Source organism: Amblyomma americanum, chromosome 1 (genome assembly GCF_052857255.1).
Source record: "Amblyomma americanum isolate KBUSLIRL-KWMA chromosome 1, ASM5285725v1, whole genome shotgun sequence".
Lineage (NCBI taxonomy): Eukaryota > Metazoa > Arthropoda > Arachnida > Ixodida > Ixodidae > Amblyomma > Amblyomma americanum.
Genome location: NC_135497.1, coordinates 31,344,951 through 31,368,158, shown reverse-complemented (window position 1 = coordinate 31,368,158; position 23,208 = coordinate 31,344,951). Strand labels below are relative to the sequence as shown.

At 46.7% G+C, this 23,208-nt stretch overlaps 1 protein-coding gene across 2 annotated transcripts in view; it reads right to left on the bottom strand.

Moving 5' to 3' along the window:
• Nucleotides 1-20,178, bottom strand: part of LOC144112552 (atrial natriuretic peptide-converting enzyme-like) — a 150,516-nt gene extending 130,338 nt beyond the window's left edge. For both annotated transcript variants that reach the window (XM_077645362.1, XM_077645369.1), the window contains exon 1: nt 20,108-20,178. In XM_077645362.1, coding sequence (XP_077501488.1) covers nt 20,108-20,149 — 42 coding nt within the window. In that variant the 5' untranslated portion in view covers nt 20,150-20,178. The remainder of the gene's footprint in view (nt 1-20,107) is intronic.
• Nucleotides 20,179-23,208: the final 3,030 nt, after the last annotated feature.

Here is a 23,208-nt window from a genome sequence, read left to right as displayed (position 1 = left end):
GAGAAGCCCTGGCGTACCTGTGGGCGTATGAGAAATGGCATATTTATCTCTGGGGACGGCCATTCTTTTTAGAAACGGATCACCAAGAACTAGTATTTTTGCTTTCTGAAAAAAGCACAGGACAGCCACTACTTCGCATCAGAAGTTAAAGTGGTAGTCTGCTACGTTACAGCTTCACAGTCCAAAAGATATGTGGACAAAGTAGCAGACGCCTTGTCCCGCCTATTTGTCCCAGACACAGAAGATGTCCTTCAAACTGAAGAGAAAATAGCGTCTCTGGTAACATCTTCAGTTCACATCAGTGACGTTCGACTTGCTCCAGCCGAGGATTGCAAGGTCCAGGAGGTTGCTCATTTTGTTCAGACATAATGACCGGCCAATAAAAGTTTAACTGCTGAACTGACTCCTTACTATGAAGTTCAGAAGAAACTGTCAGAAGCGGTTGGCCTGCTTATGCGCTCGGAACGTGCTGTGGTCCAAGCCAAGATCAAGGCTACCTTTGTTCAGCTTGCCCATGAATCACACCCGGGAATTGTGAAGACCAAGCAACGTCTTCGGGAAAGGTACTGGTGACCAGGCCTGGACAAACAGCTACTGACTGCTGCCCGCAGCTGCACAATCTGCCAATACTCAGACGAAAGCGCTAAGAGCTATTCCACTCCGCTGTAGCCAATGAAGCAAGATAGCTGTTGATATTGTTGGCCAATTTGAGCGTGCATCAACAGACTACACATCTACCCTCCTAAATCAACAGACGGTCGGTTTGTTATATTGCTAGTTGATTACTTCTCCAAATGGCCAGATGTTGCTTTCTGCAGTGATGTGTCTTCCCGTAAAGTGGTGGACTTCCTCCTGTCAATATTCTCACGGGAAGGCTACACTGTTGAATTGGCCTTGGATCATAGACTGCAGTTTGCGTCCCTAAAATTCGAGTCCTTTATCCAAGACAGGAATTAAGCACAGCTTTTCGGCTGTTGGCTTCCGTCATGTGTGTTATATCGAGCGCCTCTTTTACCTTCACTTGTGTGCTTCACTTTTAAACAGCGTTATTACAGATGTAGCGCATGTGTTCAGTCCATAAAAAGTTATGCGTGAATATGACACCAATATGTTTATAGTCGCACACAGTGATTAAGGTGCGGCCATTGAATTAGTAAAAATCGAAGGAGATGACGGTTTGGGTTATGGGGGTTTAACGTCCCAAAGCGGCTCAGGCTATGAGAGACGCCGTAGTGAAGGGCTCCAGAAATTTCGACCACCTGGGATTTATTAGAGAATGACATCAGGACAGTTTTGCCGAAGTTAATGTTGATCTCCCATGTATTATGGCACAAAGTACAAAACCTAGTACACGACTCTTGTAGGCGAAGATGGTCATTAGAGCAATTAATGACTTCGAATAAAACGCAGTAATCAGTGTAAAGACAAATGTTAGAAGAAATGTTGTTAGTTAAATCGTTTATGAACGTTAAAAACACTAATGGCCGAGGGCAGAGCGTTGGGGAACCCCTGAGAAGACATTAATTGAAGCAAAAGTCAGTAGAGGTGTAAGAGACGAAATGGGAGTGCTGTAATAAGAAGCTGATAATGCAGTTAACGAGGTGAGGATTATTTAGTTTACCATTCACTTTAGCAAGAAGTTTAGACTGCAGTACTGTCAAATGGCTTCGAGAAGTCTGAAAATGGCATCAACCTGTTTATCAATTGCCATTTGTTAATTCAGCCAGCTGTGTTACTGTACTAAAACCGCACTAAACCGGTGTTGAATGTTAGGCAGTAAATTATCAGATTTCAAGGAAAGTATGATATGCTTATGAATGATATGTTCCAGCATTTCTCATGACTGTGATGTCAATTAAATCGCCCTGTAATTCGACAAAAACTGTTTATCGCCATATTTATGAAGAGAAGGCACTTTGGCTAACTTCCATGAGGAGGGAACTGTAGCAGATGTTAAAAGCTTTTTGACTATGGCTGACAAATATTTCAATAGACCACACCATATAACGAAGGAGTAACGTGTTATGAATACCATCTGTACCGGTGCATTTCTTTGTATCCAAGCTTAGAATAATGTTTAAATGCCATCACTACTCATCTCGATGTCACTAATCGCTTCAGAAGAAACTATATCGATAAGTGGCGGGATGAGGTTGTTATCGGAAACAAATGCGGGCTGAAAATACATATTGAAATCGTTTGAGAGTGTTGCCGTGTCGGTAGCGACGTCATTTCCTATTTTAAACGAAGTGGATGAAGTGTCACCAGGGAGAATGGAAGACCAACATTTTCGGGTGTTGTTTTAACAGATCGATGGACGGAAAAAAAGACGCAGACGTGGCACAGAGAGCGTTTGTCCTGTGACTTTGTGTGGCGTGTGCGCCTTTTGCTGCGCTTGCAATCGTGAATTTAAGGAGAGACAACAGCGCAAACGAAGACAAGGACACCAGAGAGGCACATGCGCATACCCAAGGGGGGGGGGGGGGGGGGGGGGGATTGCATCCTGACCAATCCCCCACCGTGGGTGTGCGCCATTAAGCCTGATGACATCATCATCATCATCATCCCATGTGACGTTCCCGCCTGTCAGAGGTTGGCCACAACGCAACCAAATGGTTTGCACTCCAGCGGTCCTGCTGAAGCGAGAAGGAACGAGTCAACGAAACGGTTTCCTGGCCTAACATTATTTTTAAGACTACGTACGCTGAACGTCCGCTCACAACTGGCTGGTAGAGAAATCTTTCCCACTCCTCTCTCACAGAAAAAAATTTAGACAGTCTATAGACTGTCCATAAACTTCGGTCTATAAAACCTATAGAGTCTCTATAGGCAAACCCTAGAGAACAGTCTATAGGCAATACAAATTCTATATACTGTCTAGAGCCAATCTATAGGTTTATGGCCATAACTTTTACTAGACTTTTGTCTATAGACAGTCTATAGACTACGAATAGACAAAATAAATATCTAAAGGAAGTATATAGTCTATAAGAAGTCTATAGACTCTTTATAGACCATTTTTGTAAGGGCCCGCATCTCGACTGGCTGCTGTCGGTCCGCTGCGGCTGTCCCCTACCACTGGCTCGATGGGCGCGTTCTTGGTCCAGCGTGGTTCAGCAAGCTGAATCCATGTGCGAGGTCTTTGCGCAGGCACCTGGCTGTGTCTGTCCTGCAGCGCGTTGACTCGCATGCAGCTTCTACGGCTTCCTGCGCTGCGGGAGACCGTGTTGGACTTCAGCTTTTAGGTCTCCAGCTTGTACGTTTGCTCCTTCAAACAGCGGCCAACCGTGAGCCGATTCCCGTGCGAAGCCGTCGATGTTTCCTTCACTCCTTTGAGCCGTCAACTTCGCATCTGGGTTGCTCGTCGTTTCGAGTTCCCGTTGACACTGGCGCCTCGTCGTCTCCTGTAGCGTCCGTCGCAATCTGATATCGGACGCTACTCGAACTGGCACTCTAGGCATGGCCATCTGAGAGGGCAGCCCTTAGTGTCATAGAAGACATACCAGTGGCTCCGCAGACATGACGGGGCCTATATAGTTAGCAAGGTAGGTGCGATGTCAAACTAACGCGTGACGGCAGAATACGTTCTTGGAATGCCAACGATGTGAGCAATGGACAGTTCTCACGGTATTCATCCCTTCACATACACACCACGGCGTCTCTCTCATGTCCTTTTTTTCTTACGTTCTGCTCCCCATAAAAAAAATTAATTACCATCCAACACAAGCTGTCAATCTTAAGGATTTTAAAAAAATGTCCGCGCTTGTGACCGTCGAAACGTATGAAAAGAATGCACCTAGAAAGGTACAGCTGCGAAGCTCATGGTAGAAACAGCGCTGCCACAGGACAAAGCAAGAACACAACCCATGGAGGCGCTTGCTTCGCCGTGTGTCAGCGCGGTTTCTGCCATGATCTTAAACCAACTAGCCCAACTCTCTACCCTTCTGCGAAGCTCGATCTTAGCTTGGTAATGCTCTAATTTGTAAGTCGCTTATTATCCTTGGACAGGAAAAGTAAGGCGTGGTGGTAACAGCGAAACGATATGGCGCACTGGCCGATAGCGTAACCTCCTCGCCGAACGGCTGCTTTTTTTTTTGTTTGGGGTATTACGGGCCGATGGTGGCGGCACTTAGTCCGCGCTCGAGTTCCTCCAATGGGTAGTGGTCAAGAAAATGAGCGAATCGGTGAGGGCCATGTTGGAGTGCAGTCCTTAGATGCAGACAGATTCGGTAGGAGCGAATCGGCGTGTAGTTTTTAGTGCGAAAGCCCTGCTTCACTAGCAATCCTGAAAAGGACGATGTCTGTCTGTTGCCTCTTAGGTGCCTGCAGAAATAAATATTCCCGCGACTGGGTTTCGAAACCGCGGCGGAGCGAACAGATCAGCTTCGCTGTCCGCTGCACGAGAGCACTAGGCTATCGTAGTGGAGATATCGCGCAAACTGATACAAAAAACGCATACACAGAACGGCAACAGACGACGTTTTCTGTATTTTCTGAATCACTTGATATCTCCACTATGAGGCACCAACTAACTGGCCCCCACTCTTGCCTTGTTATATCACTATGATATCGCCGCAGCCGATCATGCCTCGTGTTGAACTGCAACACACTCTCGCGATGTGCATTGCACATCGCTGTTTTCATCAACTTTCATCTGTGCGCAAAAGTCAGGCTAGGAAAGGTTTGGTTTTATTGGTTTTATAGGGTTTAACGTCCCAAAGCAACTCAGGCTATGAGGCACGCCGTCGTGAAGGGCTCCGGAAATTTCGACCACCTGGGATTCTTTAACGTGCACTGACATCGCACAGTACACGGGCCTCTAGAATTTCTCCTCCATCGAAATTCGACCACCGCGGCCGGGATCGAACCCGCGTCTTTCGGGCCGGCAGCCGAGCGCCATAACCACTCAGCCACCGCGGCGGCTGTCAGGCTAAGAAAGAAAACACACTTAACTGGCTCCTGGGTCTGTGGACCCCGCAATCGTGCTTTGAGCTCCGTGGCGGTAGTGACAGAGAGAATTGGCTAAACCACTTAAAAACAACAAGAAGATATCATTTGACTAAAAGAAGAACTTTCCAAAACAACAACACCCAAACCATGCATCAGCTCTAGAAGGCTACGTCAAGTGAAAAACAGTGAAAAAGGCACCAAATCAAGTAACTAAAAAACAACGCACAAACTGGGCAATAACTCAGAATGACCACGTCATGTTTAAATACGGTGGAAAGGCACCAGGGCAGCAAGCCCAACCAAAACAGATTCTTACCCCATACAAACAGCAGAATAGCACGAGAAGCTTGCTAGGAATAAACAGTGAAAAATACCAGGTCAAAACCTAAAACAAACAACAAATAACAGTTGCGAAAAATAATTAAAGAGAGCTGCAGAGGAAACAGCCTATAGTCTGAAAACTTAGCGCGTTTTTTCATGATGTTTCAAATTGACGGAGCCTTCAAGTGCTAATGCACGGTTTATGCTTTGCTGTTTTGGAAAGTTAATTTCGTCAAGTGATGTCTGTTGTTGTTTCTGGTTTAGCCATATTTCCCTTGGTCGCCTTGCCAACAATTTGACCTCTATGATTGTGAGAGCTAGCCCAGTGAAATCTTCACTTGTGACTCCATGATTTGTAGTGTTCGTCTCGAAGAGTGCAAAAATCGAGAGATTATCATGTGTATAACGTGCTTGGCAAATTATCAGCGCGCCACAGAGAACGCTGAAATACGCCTTGCGTTTCCTTGAGAAATCAAATTTATAGAGTGCGCTTCTGAATGCCGTATGCGTTTCTTCCTGTTCTGTTACCCTTTCGCGCAGTTAACCCCTTATTTCACAATGGACCCACTAGCACGGCAAATCTTATTGTAAGAGAAAAGACCGGATACCAGTGGAACGCTTATCTCCCACTTTAGTGATAGTTCCCCTTTATTTCACTATGGACAAACTAGCCCGGCAGACCTTTTCGATGGAGGCGAAATTCTAGAGGCCCGTGTACTGTGCGGTGTCAGTGCACGTTAAAGAACCCAGGTGGTCGAAATTATTCCGGAGTCTTCACTATACGGCGTCCCTCATAGCTTGAGTCGCTTTGGGACGTTAAACCCTCATCAAACCAAACCAAATCTTAGTGTAAAATAAAAGACCTGATACCAGTTTGACTCTTATCCCCCAATTAAGTAATTGTTTCCTTGCGCAAAAATAAATGTACTATATCCCCAAGTGTATCTTGCCTTCAAAAACTGTTCGGTTCAGATCACGCTTGCAACGCAGAAGTGCGCCAAACTCTCCGATTCTCACGCAGTTCCATTCAGCTTTGGTCTGTCACAAGACATGAAACGAAAGATGTAAATAGAAACGACGACCTCCCGGTTAGAGTACCGGCACGCTATCAAATGAGGCAGGGAACTCAGCAGTGTCAACATTGGCTCGGAAGTAATGATGATGCTTTTGTTGACCTCTCCTTTAACCTCTCTTTCATCCTTTCCTTCTCGGCGCAGTGCAAGTGTTCACCCTGAACCACCATATCACAACCACTGCGTCAGCGGAAGAAGCAAATCTTCGGGTATCTATTTGGAGAAGACGGCGAGGGGATCTGCGAATTGGTGGGCGAGTGATCATTTTAAGATGATGACTGCGTTTCTACAGATTTCGAACATTTTCTATCGCAGCAGCGGGACAGGCTGCAGTTTTTGATTGCCTTTAAACATGTCACACCACGTGTCAGCACGGCAATTTTGAGCGCTCATATACAAGCGCAGTGTGACGGCGTACTTTTGGCCTAAAGTTCATTTTAAGGAGTTGTGGCTGTATTCGAGTGCAATGTATCGATGATAGAACTAGGCAATATTAAGGGCATCGTGGAAACTGCCAATAAATTCGTCGGAGAATCTTTCGAAGAAATTCAAGCCGATGGGAATCCCGGGTTTATTTTTGCTCCTGGTAGCAATTTACGTCGAAAATACGCGTGAATGAAGTAAGCCACGCAGAGTACAAACCGGAATAAGGAGCTAAGACAATTATTACCCTACCGAGAGCGATTTCTCTTCTTTCTGCTTTGACGCCACAAGTGAGCCCTAAGCCATCGTGACAGACTGCCTGCTGGATCGGCGTGCGCTCGTAAACCAGTAGCGCATCAGTGCAGTGACCGCTCACGATCAGCAGACACTGAATGGCTTTTAAATGCGCCAGTGTTGCGTGCAAGCACTTATATTTGCAAGAATATGTCGAAAAATATCGACGCCTTTTTCTTTTCCCCTGTTACCGCAGGCGCGTCCCCTCGAAACACAGAGCGCCTTGTAGATGTCTTGGAAGAGCCACACATGACTATACACGTCTTGCACTAAATCAGGACGTCTTAAAGGTGCCCGTAATAAGAAGTTTATCAGAAACACCTCATTCAAGGCCATGGTTAGGACACACTTCTAAGTATGAGCATTAGGTAGAACAGCAACGATCCAGAGTTACCTCCTCGGTGAAAACACATCACCCAATCGCGTCAAGCGTTTCTGATTTCAAAATGTTTTTTCCTACTATCAACCCGCCTGTTTGCCCCAGCGGCTTTGCTGTTCGACTGCTGAGCACAATTAAGGATGCAGGATCGAATCCCAAATGCAGCAGCCACCTTTAAATGGAGCGAAATGCAAATCTCGTTGCCCACGTGCAAATCCGGACGCTAAACTCAACATGCACTGACACACCTACAAGAATATTCCAGCCATAAATTTTACCGCCGCTAAGTACGGCAAGCCACTCATCAGTTGGCTCAGCGGCACTCGAATGTTCGCGCCCCGCTATTCAAGGATTTGGTACGCCTGCGCAAAGACAGCTAACTTTTCACTCGAATTGTGACTGCATGAGCTCGTTCTGCGCAACTTGAAATCGCGATAATCACCGCAATAATAGAGAGTTAAAGCATAGCGCGATCCGCTACCGCGGGGCACCGCTCGGTACACGCTGATTATTCCCGACGCGGCTGGCGCGCACACCGCTGACGGACACGTGGCGCCATCTGGCGTCCCCAGGGCAATCTACGCATGCGCAGTGGTGCCTCGCGGAAGCAGATCACGGTAGCGGATCGCGCTATGCTATCACTCTCTAATCACAAAGCGGCCGTGACGGTAATATACGTGGTCTTAGAAAGTCAAGCTGCGACTCACCCGCAGTCGCACCTTGATGAAGAAAGTAGACTTCGAAACAGCGTGTTTTCTTACAAGAACTTGATTAATTAGGGTAGAGAAGCCATCCAGACCGCTACTTATGTGGCCCGACTTAGCTGTATATGACTCCTCAAAGCCGCTTCTACCCATTGTTCTGCCCACGAACTTTGTTTATTATCTCTGTGTTGTTGCTCCTTGTCTGTGTCCCATTAGCCCGCAAAAAGAATGATTCTGAGCATTGCTGTTAGCAGTGTTCGCGTGCTAGCTTTCACCACCGATGATGCACGGAAATGCAGACGTCATTCTCCTTTCTTTTGTTATGAAAGGCGCGAAACAGCCGCTGATGCGTTCGTTTCAATGTACACTGTATCATTCCGTTTGAGCCTGCACAACACCACCCGGTGGCGTCCCTCCTCATGTGACCCTTCCTACTTGAAAGATGCCCTGTTAAGCACAGAGCCGACCGACCAGCGCCGGTTCATCGAGCGTGCCGCGAAGACAGCGGTTGCCAACGGGGTCATATAGACTGAGAGCCTTTCTTCTTGAGACCACTCTGACCAGCACGAACCCGCAAGACCAGCGACAGCTGCTCTAGCGGGCACGCAGAATCGCGGCGGAGTCAGGAAGGCAAGCACACTATACTTAATGTTTTTCCTCTTCCTCCTCCGCGAACAAACGCGGCCGTCTAGTATGTCAGTCATGTCAACCAATGTCATATCATATTACGTCAATGTCAGCTAGTCTCGTACATGCCAAAGTGTGGCTGGCTTTGCACTTCACGCGTTTGAACACTGCGTTTGCTTCCGTTAAGCGGCTACAGATTCTCTCGCATATTAAACATCCTCTAGACATGACGTCCTTTGCTTGAATGGTCTGAAAGAATTACAAATTCAATGTACAAAATTTCAACTTAAGTGCTGGCAATGTGGCCTGGTTTCGAAACGGCCTGTTTCGTTTAAATACTGCTACAGAAGACACACATTTGTTTCTGCACATTGCCTGAAGTGTGCGCTCTATTTCATTCTTCCCTGCAACTGTGTTCATGTCATGCCAGTGTCCCAATTAACTGTTCAGTGGGTAAGAATTTAGTGATAGTTCTATTAGTCAGGCTTTCGTGTATTCTTGGTCACTGCAAAATGGAGTATGCAGTATTGATCACGAAGTGGTTATGATGAATAATGCGGCGAATACTGTATTGGTTTTATCATTTCTTCACTTCCTGCTTCTCTCTGCATGTGTAGGCTGTTTTGGCATTGTTTTCCGGTTAGCTGAGCTTACTGATTTTGGTAAGCGAACGCACCGTGCATAGCTGGCACTGGCCATGCTCCGCTTAGTACTTTTCTTGTCATGCGCTGGCTGCTTAACAGTGCTTTCGGGGCATCGCGTTGCTAGATGAACTACTTCAATTTTTGGTAAGTACTATATACAGCTGGAACTCTCATTGTTTCACCGTATGTGTGTGCATACATGTTCCACTTATTTTGTAAAATTTACTTCACATATCATGTTTACTCGAATTGACCATTTGGTTTTGTTACATCTGCTACAGTTGGCCAGAAGAGCAAGGGCTTGGGCTTCATGCAGATAATTGCGGCAGCTTGTGCATGGTTATTAAATGACACAGCAAGCATAAAGCACATGCAACAGCAAACCAATTCCCCAAGCCATTTAACGTTGATGTCTTATTTTGTAGCAGGTCAGAAGGAAAACATGAGAGCAAGATACCTGCATGGTGTGGTCAAGGAGCTCATTTCTATGTGACTGCTCTGGGCTATTTTGTCTGCTGTTTGTCCATTTGCGCTCCCAGTTTCTGAATCTTACGTGAACGTTTTGTATACTGCCTAAGGTCTGCTGCTATTGATCAGGGATAAATAAATGAGCTGAGGGAATTATACGGCAATGCGGCTGCCTTGAGGCAAGGTCCATTTGTCTAACTTTTTCTCCATTAATATTGAAAGTTCCAGCGACAAAGGGATCTGATTCAAGGTCAGCTTTTTCGTATGCTGCTTATTTTCCTTGCCTTAGTGGCGCTGCTCTGTGTGTGTGTGCAGGCTCTTTGAAGTGTTCCGGAAGTCGCCTGACTGGGCGGGCTTGTGGTAATTGGTAAGTCAAGTGTGAAGCTGGCAGAGTCCTTGCTTCACTTTGTGTTTTCCTATTAGAGCCCACACTGTTTATCTGCATTTCTGGAGCATCTAAAGAAAAACGTCCCTGTTCACTTTTATACTGACAGCTTGTCTCTCCTCAAAGCACTTGCAACTTTATTAACCAATGCTAGAATAATGCACATGACGAGAAGTTGGCTGACATTCCATACTTAAATCGTGCATCTTTTTCATGTTCAAAGCCACTCTGGCATGTTTGGTACAGCTGACCAGAGATACTGCAACTTACTCTCTAGCTCTAATCTGTTCCCTCTTAGAGAAAAACTTCATTAAAAACGTGAGAATTGGATTGGTAAACAGGTAACAATGATATGAAACGTCTCAACTGTGTTACAAATATATTCCTATTTTCTTCTCTATTTAGTAAGGTTTGTTAGTTGATGAGTAAAAACCTTAGCGCATCAAGGCCAGTACAAAGAAAGGCAAGGGACGACGTTCACAGGTGTTGTGGACATTATTTCTTGTCTTTCTTTTTCGTTTTCCTGTTGCACTGTTTTTTTTTCAACTTCACAATTATTTACACTACTCACTGGACACGCTTGTTTTCTTTTTCAGTTCGCCTAAATTGAGCTTTCCTCTACATCTACTTGCCTACGTAAAAGTCAAGTTGAGGTAATTTCCTTTGCTTTCAAGTCTTCCTTCTGCCCACCTCTTATAGTTGTCTACTATCTGTAGGCCCCTTTTCTATTGTTCCATCTAATTACAGAATGATATTGGACGAATCCTTTACTCGTGGTACCCAAATTTCTTCTAATAACCTGACGTCGTTGTGAATGCTGAGTATTTTTTGCGCAATATTTTCCCTTGCTTTTTTTTCATCTTTTTCTCTGGTAGCATCGTTTAGTTAGGGATATCTCTCAGCCAGCAAGGAAAGGCTCTGCCCTGCATGTGATTCTCACGTAAAGAAGTTTGCTTTTTATTCTTTCTTATAAGTCTTAATTTAGTCTGTGCCTACTCAAGGACTTTTTCAATGTGCTTCCTTTCTTCCCCAGGCTGCTTCCCATTACTTTCTGCTCCCTTCTGGCGTTTTCATGTGCTTTAATTAGACGCGGGAAACTTTCGAAGTGGTCCGAGAACCACTTTTTTCTTTTTACAAATTATTTCACAATTTTGTGGGTGTGTTCTCTACCTTTGTCTTATTTTTTCATTTCGCATTTTTTTTTTCATTTCGCAATAAACCTGCTATAGCTTGCTGGTGTAAGCTTCGTCTCAAAATTTTTTTCACTTCTTTCAACCCACAGGACAATTCAACGAATTTCAATAGAGATCTCCTGGGCAACTAAACTTCCTGAATCTTCAATGCGCCCGTGCACTGTTTGCTGCTTCATTTTGTGCTTTTCTGTACATGCTCACCTGTTCAATGTTTTCTTCAAAGCCTCCTAACTTAATGGGCTTCTTGATATTTTGTTTAGGAAGCACACATCATTTGGGACTGTTCTTGCATCACTTTGCACTTTTTTTTGTGCACGCAGGATGTTAAGATGCGTTTTTCAAGAGACCCCCTGGCTAGCTGAACATTTTGATTTTTTTTTGTAAGTTTGTTGATTGTTTGCACAGTTTATTTTTTTTTTCACTTCATGGGTTTCTGTAAATGTACAAGCTATTTGAGATAATTTGTTACACAAAGCCTGCTTCGACCTGATATTGTGCTTCTGTTATTACTGCTTCAGTTGCCGAGAAGAGCAAAGGCTTGGCTTGTCAGCCCTTTAAATTTAAGATTGTTTTACTGTGCCAGTAAGACGGAACAAATGAGCATGCAATACACAAGACAGGCTGCAACTTAAAATTGGTTATTATATTCCATTGAAGATTCCGTACACGCTGTTGTGGAAGTGAGGAGAGTATAGAACGGAGCACCAGAAAGTAACAGAAACGAGATTGTGACTTTAGAAAGCAGGACCAGATTGGTCTGCCTTCAAAAACTGCAGTTCTTTTCTAAAAGGTTGATTGATTGTGCTCTCCCACAGTTGCTTTCTTTTTTGTAAAGTACTATAAAAGCTTCAGTAATTTTTTCGCTTACTTTCCCAATGATTGTGTTTTTAAATTTTTGTGGGCACTTCAAACGCGACACTGCTTCTATGCTTCGTAATCTGCTCGCATGCGTACCCGCATCGAAGCAGTTGTTTCGCAGGCAGTGCCCTGTTTGCTCTCTGTATGCTTTTTACAGCTGTGGTGTTCTGCACCTCTACACGCTGTTTGCAATTAATCAGCATATTTTTATGCATGTTTCATGCCACAACGCCTCCATTTCCTCTGTCAGACATTTAATTCATTACGTAGCTTAGTCTCTTCAACTTTAGCAATGCCAAGAAAGCCACCTTCAGGCCATATTAGGCAGCTCTCTTCTCTAGCCTGTGCAGGAGATTAGCATGCTTACTATTTAGGTTGAGGTCGATAGAAGAAGACCTCGCCTGCCCCACTAATGTATCTGTAGAACAGCTGCTTTTGCTTCTTGTTCTGTCCTACCAGCGTGCCGCTGCTCTTGACCTGCTGTTACAGTTGATCTGTGCTTTTTCCTGTTAATATTTCCCTTAACTACTAGCTATATCATTTCATTTCCACCTTAGCCGTGCTTCCAGCCACTCCATAAGGGCATGACTCCTTCATGGTTCATATGCTATACCCGAATAACTATTTTTAGGTCTTGGAATAGCTGCAGTTGTAATTCTTCGTTGCTTTTTAGCCCCTGGTTTGGTACATCCAGTGCGTATGCTTTATAATAAAATAATGACGTAGAAAAATTGCAAGCTTGAGTTATCTTGAAACTCAGTTTTCGTCTTCTGTTAATAATAATAATAAGTGGTTTTGAGGGAAAGGAAATGGCGCAGTATCTGTCTCATATGTCGGCGGACACCTGAACCGCGCCGTAAGGGAAGGGAGAAAGGAGGGAGTGAAAGAAGAAAGGAAGTGAGCGGTGCCGTAGTGGAGGGCTCCGGAATAATTTCGACCATCTGGGGATCTTAAACGTGTACTGGCATCGCACAGCACACGGGCGCCTTAGCGTTTTTCCTCCATCGGCTTCTGTTGGAAAATTAGCTTCTTGGCTTCCTTCACATAGGCAGACGTTTATTTGCTAAGCAATGCGCTTACATGTAAGAGTCAGTGATAAAGCGGCAGTAGTCACCATCCTGACTGAATGCGAGTGTTCATTTCCTTGACTTGAATTTACATTTGAGTTTCAGGTTTCTGCATTACTCAAGCTTGCGTTTCCTTGGCATGGCTTACAAATAGAGTTGCCAGCATATTGTACATGAGCCAGCCTACTAAGAAGTGATGTGCCTGAAAGTGGCTGGCGGCATGGTTTAGAATATGATGAAAAATTAAAGCTAATGGTTAACAGAACAGTTGCTGGAAACAAGGCTAAACTTTAGCCGGAGCTCAGAGCACGTGGTGCACCAGTAATACAAGACAATAAGAAGCAGCAAGAATAGTTTTCCTGTATGTTCGCTATTTGCCGCACATGCTTAAAAGGATGGATGCCGAATAAGCTGTGTACTGGCTTTCTTGGCACTCTTCGCGTCAAGACTTAGCAATCTGGTGAATGGGATAGTTGTGGCATGACACATGAACAAAAATTTCAAGATACTCAAAAATAATGTAGAGTTCAGTGTACTGATTTTCTGCCAAAAATTGAATTGAGTAAATAGGAAGCTGCCTGAACGAATTACTGCACGAGCACGGGCATTCCAGCCAGCAGCTTGCTAACGCTCGAAACTTAACATCACATTGTTCAAGGTGGCGGTGCATGCCCAGTTTTGAAGACAGTAATAAGTAGAAAACTGAAAGCAAAATGCCAAAGCCTTTGCAATGACTCAAGTACGCGAATGCAAATTTGTTATTACTTCAGAAACAGAAATGATTAACAAAGAGAGGGAAATTGCACTAATGTCATCCTAAGTTTAAAACTGAAGTAAGATTTCGGTTTTTTTATTGTTTCGCTCCGCTTATAGCAGAGTGCATAAGAATCATGAATGGAGCATGATAAAGAGCGACTAGTTGCGGCCTGTCCTGTGCATTTTTCGTTTGTTTACATGCATGCAGTCAGACCAAGATAGTAAGGGCTGCAGTTAACATTAGTCCTTTTTTTTTTTTGCCCAGTGACTATGGCCGTTCTTCATGCCTTTTGTGGTACGCAACATTTGTGTTGGAGTCTTCATGGGGGTGGTCGGCCTGCAGCCTACCATGTATAGCCGCTGCCAGACAACTTTCCCTTCTAAGTGACGCTTTTTGTTATTCAGAAATCATTTGCCACGTGTTTTGATTCAGCGTTTCACTATTTTGAATCTTAAGCAGGAAGTATGTTTTATTGTGACAATAAAGTGTTCAATTTTTAATTGAAGTTATGTATTACTTTCCTTTTGCACTGAGGGCATGCCTGCATTGAGAACCAACAACGTTGTTTCTTTTTTATTTCTTTATTGAGAATTTGACTTGAGGTTCTACAATGATTGCATTTAACTGACTCAGTTTGCCCTCCCAAAGGTTTCATCTCATAGAAGGCATTACAGGAAAATGTCACGCTCGCACAATTCAATTACAGTTACGCAGCAGACAAATTGGAAGGCACTTTACGAAGAGCCCATGTCAGATGTCTCATGAGCGTTAAGAATTCAGTTTGGAGAAAATACAAATTGTTTGCATGTTTGGGAGAAAAAATTGTGTGTATTAAGGGTGGGTGAGAAAACTAGTTGTTGGGCTGCATCTTGCCCATCTTGTTTCACATTTCGCCTGTTGTCTCCGAGTAGAAGACATGTTTGCTGTGAGCAGAGGTCTAGGTTCCAGGCAAATGGTGCATGAGATGGCACAGCAGTTTCTTTTTGCGACAGAATTTTGCATATCAAGAGTGGAAAACAAGCCGCTGTCATCTCATGGAACCATTACTTGATATCTCGGCCTTTGCTCACAGCAAACATGTCTTTAATCTGCAGACAACAGGCCAAGTGCCAGACAATAGAGATGCAAGAGACAGCACAACAATAAGTTTTCTCACACCTACTCAAGACATACATTTTTGTCTCCCAAACATGCAAGACATTTGTATTTTGTTCAAGCTGAATTCTTATCCCTCGTGAGACATCTAGCAAAGGCTCTTCGTAAAATGCCTTTCACTTCGTATGATTACATTATCAGTGATACAAAACTGCTAAAACTCGAACAAAAACAAGCAAAGCTTGTAGCAGGCTTGTAACAAGCAACTTCGTATGATTACATTACCACAGATACAAAACAACTAGACCTCGAACAAAAACAAGCAAAGCTTGTAGCAGGCTTTTAACAAGCAAGCTTGTTACTTGTCAAAGAAGTAACAGGCAAAGTTTTCTCAAAGTTGTCTAACAAAATAATGGGGCTATGCATGCAGTCATGGTGGTGCTAGGTAAAGCCTCCCTTCGCTGAATACTAGCATTACATTACCACAGCTGCAATACAGCTAAAACCCTTCTATACAGCTAATGAAGGCATTAGCTAGAAATTCACAACACGTCATGGTAAACCTCTTGTAGTCGACAGATAGGGTCGCATTAGCCTGGACTACAGGAGATTTTCAAGACTTCGGACGGCCCGCTAGCAAACACTTCTATAAAAAATGCTTGGCGTATCTTTATTTAGACGTCGAAACGTCTTGGTGCAGATAGGTCTTAGATTTCGACCAGCACTCTCTCGTGTTTCCTGGGATGGGACAAAAAAAAAAAAACGTGGCAAGGACACACGACGCCTTTCACTTGTCGCAGCGCCGCGCTGCTCGAGACTGGTCCAGCTTTTGGCGCATTTCAGCGGCTTTGGCTAGCCCGCCTTAGCCGCGGCGAGTGTCGAGGCAGGAGGTCATTGTGGGTAAGGAGGCCGCGCCATTGTGAGCGTGACCCGAGCGGTTCTTGAACCGGCCGCCCCCTCCTCCCCCGCGGCGAACGCAAAGGCGGCGCGCAAAAAGCGCGCTGGAAACGAGGCCGGCTTCACGACGCATCGCCAAGTGTGGCCCGGAAGCCTGCGCTGTTTGCTCATCCACAGGGTCGGCGGTCAGGGTTGGCGGAAGACCGCGCAGTCGTAGCTGAGATGTCGCGGCCCGTCTCGTTCCCCTGCCGGCCTCCTGGCGCTGTTTCTCGATGCGTAATGCATCCGCGGATAACTGGTTTCTCGATCCACGAGCGGGAAACTCGTTCACTGCTTTACCTTTCACTCGAACGCTTATCTCGCTGGGGCACCTCTGTCGCTTACGCATGTGGGATTCGGACTGCGGATAGGCCAAGTTCACGCGCGCAGAAAGCAGTTTCGTGTACGCGAGTTTTTCAGACACTACAAAACCATGCGCCCACTTGAGCTACTGAAAAACTTTTTCCAAGGGTCATGAACGCACTTTTCGTTTGCAAATGTTTCATTGCGATTGTCTTACGCATGCCAATGCGGATCTGACGCAGGAGCTTGAGACACATAGCCTCTTGGCAGGATAGAACAGTTTCAATGAGGGGGCATCTTTCATTTCCCAGAGAGGTAACGAGACGGCAGAGAGTACAGCACGTCTTGATCGACGTTAGATCGGGGCACTGCGGCCTAGGTGACGCAGGTAACAGCCGCACTCACGCGAGTTAGTTTACTGCTACTTGCATGCCAGGAGCGCGCTGGAAAGGCTGGCGGAAGCGACAGGAAGCTTGCTTCCGAGCCACAACCGTTTCCTCAATCGCGAGGGGACTAGCTTCTTGTCCTACGTTTGCGCTCTGTTCACGTAGCGTGCAAAAGCACCCTTTTCGTCAGCTGGAATGCTGCAGCAAGCTGTGATGATTATTCGAGCTATGTCGCGCCGACGCTTAAATGTGTGAGCGTCACGTACTCCGTGCAGCTAGATGAAAACGTAACGCGACTTTCCGGTGTTGCGCTAGAAACGAGAATCCCTAGCGCCTGTGAACAGAACGTCCGCCATGCCAAGAAGCAGGAGTGCTCGGCTCATCAAGTGACCCATGCACGTCCACCGCATAGCAGCAGCCAAGCTCTATGCCCTTCGGCTGCTGCATCCGCTATCTGGCATGCAAAGTTGTTCGGCCGCATTCATTCAAGGGCGAATTCAGGAGCGTCTTTCCAGCTTAAACCCATTTAACAGCTCTGCTACTCAGCGTTCGCAAGCGTCCTCTCCGCTTTAGTGCCTCACATGCGGATGCGTTGCTTTGTGCAGCGGTCGCATTTGCACGACTCGTTGGAGGCACCTGTGCGTCATTCCTCAGCGCAAAACTCTCTCCGTTGCGTAAAATTGAGCACGCGTTAATGAAATGAATAAATAATGTTTCGAACGTTGTTGTCGTGTTTCTCGCCCTCGGCAGGTTTTTGCACTCATTGCTATCTACCTCTTCCCGTGTGCAAACCTCATCATCCTCAGCAAAGAAAGAACAGTCATATTCTTACCCGTTTCAGCGCACTGTTCCATCGTGCAGCTTTACAGAAGCTGATTCATCGCCAAATTCACAAATTTCTTGCGATATCCTCAGCCGCAATAGCAGTCGTATACGACAGCATGCAGCAATCCCGAAACACTGCCGAAAAAGTCGATGGGACACCTGATTTTCAGGCGCGCACCGCTGCCCGATTTCAGCGAGACATGGTGCATAGTCGTTTGACAAAGGCATGAACTGATGATGCCTGCTACCAGTTCTCGTTTCCAGGAGCCTTCGCTTTACTTCTCGTTGTTTAACCACGAATTTCGGAAGTAACAGCCACGCGACAGTGTTTTCAAATCCGTGGGGTGCGTGAACATTCGAAAGTTTCCAATAACGATTTGGACAGTCTTCTATTCGATTCATTGGTTTGGTTTAGGTTTAAGGGGGTTTAACGTCCCAAAGCGACTCAGGCTATGAGGGACGCCGTAGTGAAGAGCTCCGGAAGCCTCGGCCACCTGGGGTTCTTTAACGTGCACTGACATTGCACAGTACACGGGCCTCTAGAATTTCGCCTCCATCGAAATTCGACCACCGCGGCCGGGATCGAACCCGCGTCTTTCGGATCATCAGGTGAGCGTCATAACCCCTGAGCCGCCGCGAACGATGATCGGCTAGTGACCCGAACGATGTGGGTTCGATTCCTGCAGCGGCGAGTGCAATTTTCTGATGGAGGCGAAATGCTTAGTTCCGTGTCCGTTGCATGGCCAGTGCACGTGCAAGCTGCCTGAAAATTTTGGAGCCCTCCACTACGGCGTACCTCATAGCTTGAGTCGCCTTTGGGCGTTAAACCTTATAAATCATCCAACCAAACCGAATAATTGGCACTGCGTAGTTTTTTTTAGACGACTGTTTCAAAAACTCTCAAAAACGGCCCACTCATACACCACACAACATGCGGTCCCAATCGGTTTGCGCGAGATGAAGGGCTCAGCTTTCCATTCGGGTCGCGGCGTTCATGATCATACACGGCCCCCGAGATTGGGCGCGCAGCAGGGCTGACGTAGGCTCAGCAAACCCTGCTCTTGTGCCTGATCTCAGAGGCCGTGGCACGTGCAGCCTCCACCTCTCTCATCCACTGAAATGTGGCGCGGTCGTCATCGGTAGCGAAGGGTAATCTCCCTTATGTACATACGTAACATGACGATCAAAGAACTGCCCTCGTGTCGCGTGCCCCCTGGAGGAGATCAGTGTTGCGCTTTTGGCAGTTACAGCCATAACTCCGTAAGTCGTAGCACCGCGCAACAGTGCCATCACTAGCGCTCAGCTCTATTTAACGATTATTCGTATGATACGAATATTCGCGCAAATAGTGGATGTTCTTATAAATATTCGATTCGTATTGGTTTCGGTTTTGAAATAAGTACTGCTTGCACACCTCTACAAATCGGCTTTTCGGTTTTAATGCTAACTCTGCATTTGCTCTGCCCCATAAATATCTGAAAGAGCGCCCAGGATATCTTGAGTACTTTTTCCACGTTATCTTCTACTAGCCTGGCGTTAACACGGTCACATGCGCGTTACAAAAAACCGACTTAGTAGATAGTTTCGGATCGCACTACACTGCGACGAAAACCAGTGTGTAGTGCCAGTACAGCGCACAAAGAATTGCGGTCGTGCCGTTACTGTAACGCAACGAAGAGGAAAATACTCAAGTAGGTTTTCTCAGGGCCTGTCAGCGCTGCCTCCAAGCTGCTTCATGACCCTGTCGTTTTGGGCGCTTTTCGCTATACGGCAACAAAAATCTTACAGAACAAGGACTTTTATGCATTGATTGGTAATCCACTTAATGAAGACTCATACTGCAGAAGAACAAATTGGGCGTACACTTTTCGTTACAGAGTCGTATGAAATCATTCAGCCGATGCGTCGCAGAACAACTCGAGCAATAATATTTGTTTGACAGCCGGCAGCGTATTTCGTTTACTACTCCGTCTTTGTGTTTGAAATGTCGTTTTCACGTTCATTTTTTTTACCGAACAGCATTAGCGATCCGTCGCGTTTCCTACCATACAAAATGGTCGTAGTCGCACGAAAAGAATTTGCATTCGGTTTAATTTTTTGAAGCTTTACTCTCTGGACGAAGCATAATTAGATTTGGTCATGTACTCAGCCATCTCAGCTTCCCTGAGACCGCGTCAGTGGCCAGCCTCCGATGCATGGACGCAACCCAGTGAGCGGCGAGCCAAGGAACGCGCATCCTCCGCACCTCGCGTTCCATCGTCGATGCGCGGGACGACCAAGGACGCCTACCGGGATGCGCCAATTCCGCGCGCATGACCAGCGTTGTCACAACAGGTGCCGCACGAGCAACGCCAATTCACAAGAGCCCCCCCCCCCCCCCCCCAAGAGTCCCACGGAGGTCGCGGGTTCGACTGCTTACCTTTGTGACGCGCGCGAACGGCGAGTGGGCTGGCGCCGGCATCGCTCCCGGAGACGGTCGGCGCACGACTGTCCTGACCTCGGGCGGGGGAGAAGTAGGCCGGCCGCCTCCTCCCCCCCCCCCCCCCCTGCTCTTCTCCTCGTGTCCTCGCTCGCTCCGCTGACCAGACGTGTTCCTCCCGCTAGCCGGATCGGCTCGCTCCAAACCCGCACGATTTCCGGTGTATTTGTCGCGTTATTACACGACCGGCGTGCCTGTGCGCAGACTCCTTTCTTGATGCCCTGCGATATTTCACCTGTCTCTCACAAGCGTTGTCCACGCTAATCACTCATCTCAAGCAATACTGTGTAGGCTGACCCACCGAAAGCAGGCTCAAATTTAAAGGCCGAACAATTATTACTGCGCCGTGCTGGAATGAGTCGCCGAAGCTACAAACCTCTCTGCCTTTCTTTTCGGGGAAGGAGTTGAGCATATTTCGAAATGTCTATAGCTGTGAAATTCAGTAACTTCCATCTCAACATTCTGCGGTTTATATGAGCCAATTCACTACTCTAAGCATTTATCCTCTGACGACTCTGTCACAGTACCCTTCCTCTATGAATGTGGGATGCCGGACCAAAATCCGCGTGCCAGTCTGCTCCGGTTCCGAGAAATGATTCCTACTCGGTTAAGTTTCAGGTCTGGAGCTAAAAGTTCCTACCGGTTATGGATTCACATCTTCACGGGAAGAGACTGCCGAAACCAAGGCCAGAAGTAGGTTATTCAATTTTTAACGTTCGACAAAAATATAAACTAAGATGTCAGCAGAATGTTTAGCACATTACAAAAGTAAAAATTGGAGGACGCTTAAGCTTCGCCTTCAAGAGTGGAACGCGACAGCGTGTTGCAGCACTGCCAGGGAGCCCACGGAACGCCATCGCCCGTTCGGCCCGACGCCTTGCCCGTTAGACAAATCGCTCTGTTACCTACGGTGAAGCGGACGCGCGGAGCGGCAAATCACGTAGAAGCGCTGCCAGGCGCCTTGCCCAAAACGCGCGAGACTCAAGTTGCAGTCGTAGTTCGTCGGCACATTGTTCTCGACAAACCCGATGCCACAAACGCCAGCATAGCTTCCGCGCCGAAAGAACGGGCATCAAGCCGCAAGCTTCGTGGTAAACGCGCTTTGGATGGGCGCTGGCAAAAACTTTGGCATCATGCATGTATGTGAGTGAATATCATGTTGCTGCCGCAGCAACCCTGTAATATGACTGAATATAATTCGTTCCTGTTGTAGTACGCATCTTGCTCCTTTTCAGGGGCTTTGATTGCAATGTGTCAGCCGTCCACAGCCCCAACAACCGCAGGAAAGTGCCATTTTCTGTAAAACTCCTGAGCAACTTCTTGCAGGTTTGCAGCTCAACGAATGACGTCTTTTGCAGCACATGCCCATACCTCTATAATGCCATTAGTTAGATAGAACAACAACCCCTTACTGACACCAAATCGATCAGCAACTCCATGAAATGATTCCTGGTCGCCCAGCAACCACAGTGCCATCAGAACTTTTCTTTGCAGAGGTACGCGAGGTGTCCTCTCCATGGTAAGCCGCTCTTGTGTGATCCTCAGCAGCACCTGCATATCAGGCAGAGTATATAAAAGTTGATTAGCGGAGAGCAGGAATTCCTGCTCTCCAGTCGAAAGGTGGGAGCTTAGAGCATCGATTGAGTGAATTTCAGAAGCAACAAAATAAATAACTAGATTTGAAAATACTGGCTGACTGTAAGTGTGAACTACTGCCCTATAAACGATCAAAAGTGCGATGCCATGCATGTTTTCGTGCTTGCACAACCAGAGTCGCGCAGCCCATTTCATCTTTTTCAACGTGCCACACTCGTATTTACCCCAATGAAGTAATAAAAGTCTGTATTTTACCTCGAAGGTGCTTCGGGTGATCCGGTAGTGCTCCGTGAACTGGGTATCAGTGTACCGAGGTACCACATTTAGTACGTAGCCCTCAATACCACGAATCCTCCTCTCTGCGACTCCGCCGTCTGCATACAAAAGGTACGGGCAACATTCCCTCATGGTAGCAAGACATTGGAATGGTACCTTGCATGGCAACACGGGCAGCTTGCAGAACGAAGGTGAACCGCTGCTGCTGTCTGCGACTCCGGGAATCACGTTCCTCCAGCTCATCGTCGTCCATCAAGAACTGCAGCAACCTGCGCTTGTCTGCTGCCATAGTCAAAATGCGCGCCTAACAACGCGCCGGAAACGGAAATGCTAGAGGCGTCAGGCAGCGCTCTCATATGTGCACGGGAATCAAATGGACGTTAAGTTGCGCTCCGACTCCGCTCTTAGGTGATGCGCTCGAGCGCGCCCTCTTGGAGCTTGGAGTACGCTAACTTAACGCGCCCATTCTCGCCCAAGTCGCACGGGCCTCCCGAGTTAGCGCTTTGTTCCCTCCCTGGATTGGCAGGCTTTTTCATCGCAGCACTTGCTTAGTCAAGTTTCTCTAGATCTCTTCAACGTTTTTTTTTTCGGTTTCCTACGTCGTGGATTTTTGTAAGCACCGAGGAACTAATGGCGGAGAACGCCTGTTTGAAGACTACGCCGTACGCCCAACCGAATGTCGCGTGGTACGACGCCGATACGTTTGACCGTGCCGCGCGCGAGGATCGTTCACTGCGTCGGCTAGCGTCGCTTGCCCCATTGCGGGATGATGCGAATTCTCAAAATTCTCCGGCGGGAGCACTTTGTGTACACTGTGCAGAATGTCCGATGTTCCGAGCACTTTCCCGAGCCACTACGGATGGTACGAGCGCGCGAGCCGTGACCGCACCCTCGAGCACTAAGCGCGGCTCGTACATCCCCGACGCCGCGATCGTCACTCTGTACCCACTGCGAGTAGGGAGGTGTGGCGGTGCGACTGTAAATAAATAACATCCACTGTAAACAGATCGGCGTGAATGCATTTCCCACTTGCTTCTGCAAGATAAATTAATATCTTAAACGCATTAAGGATACTGATGCATCTTTATTAGAAGCACTATTTTAGTCATGCTTCCTATTCAAAAAGCAGAGTACCTCGCATAGGACGGTGTGGTTCGTCGGAGTGAAGT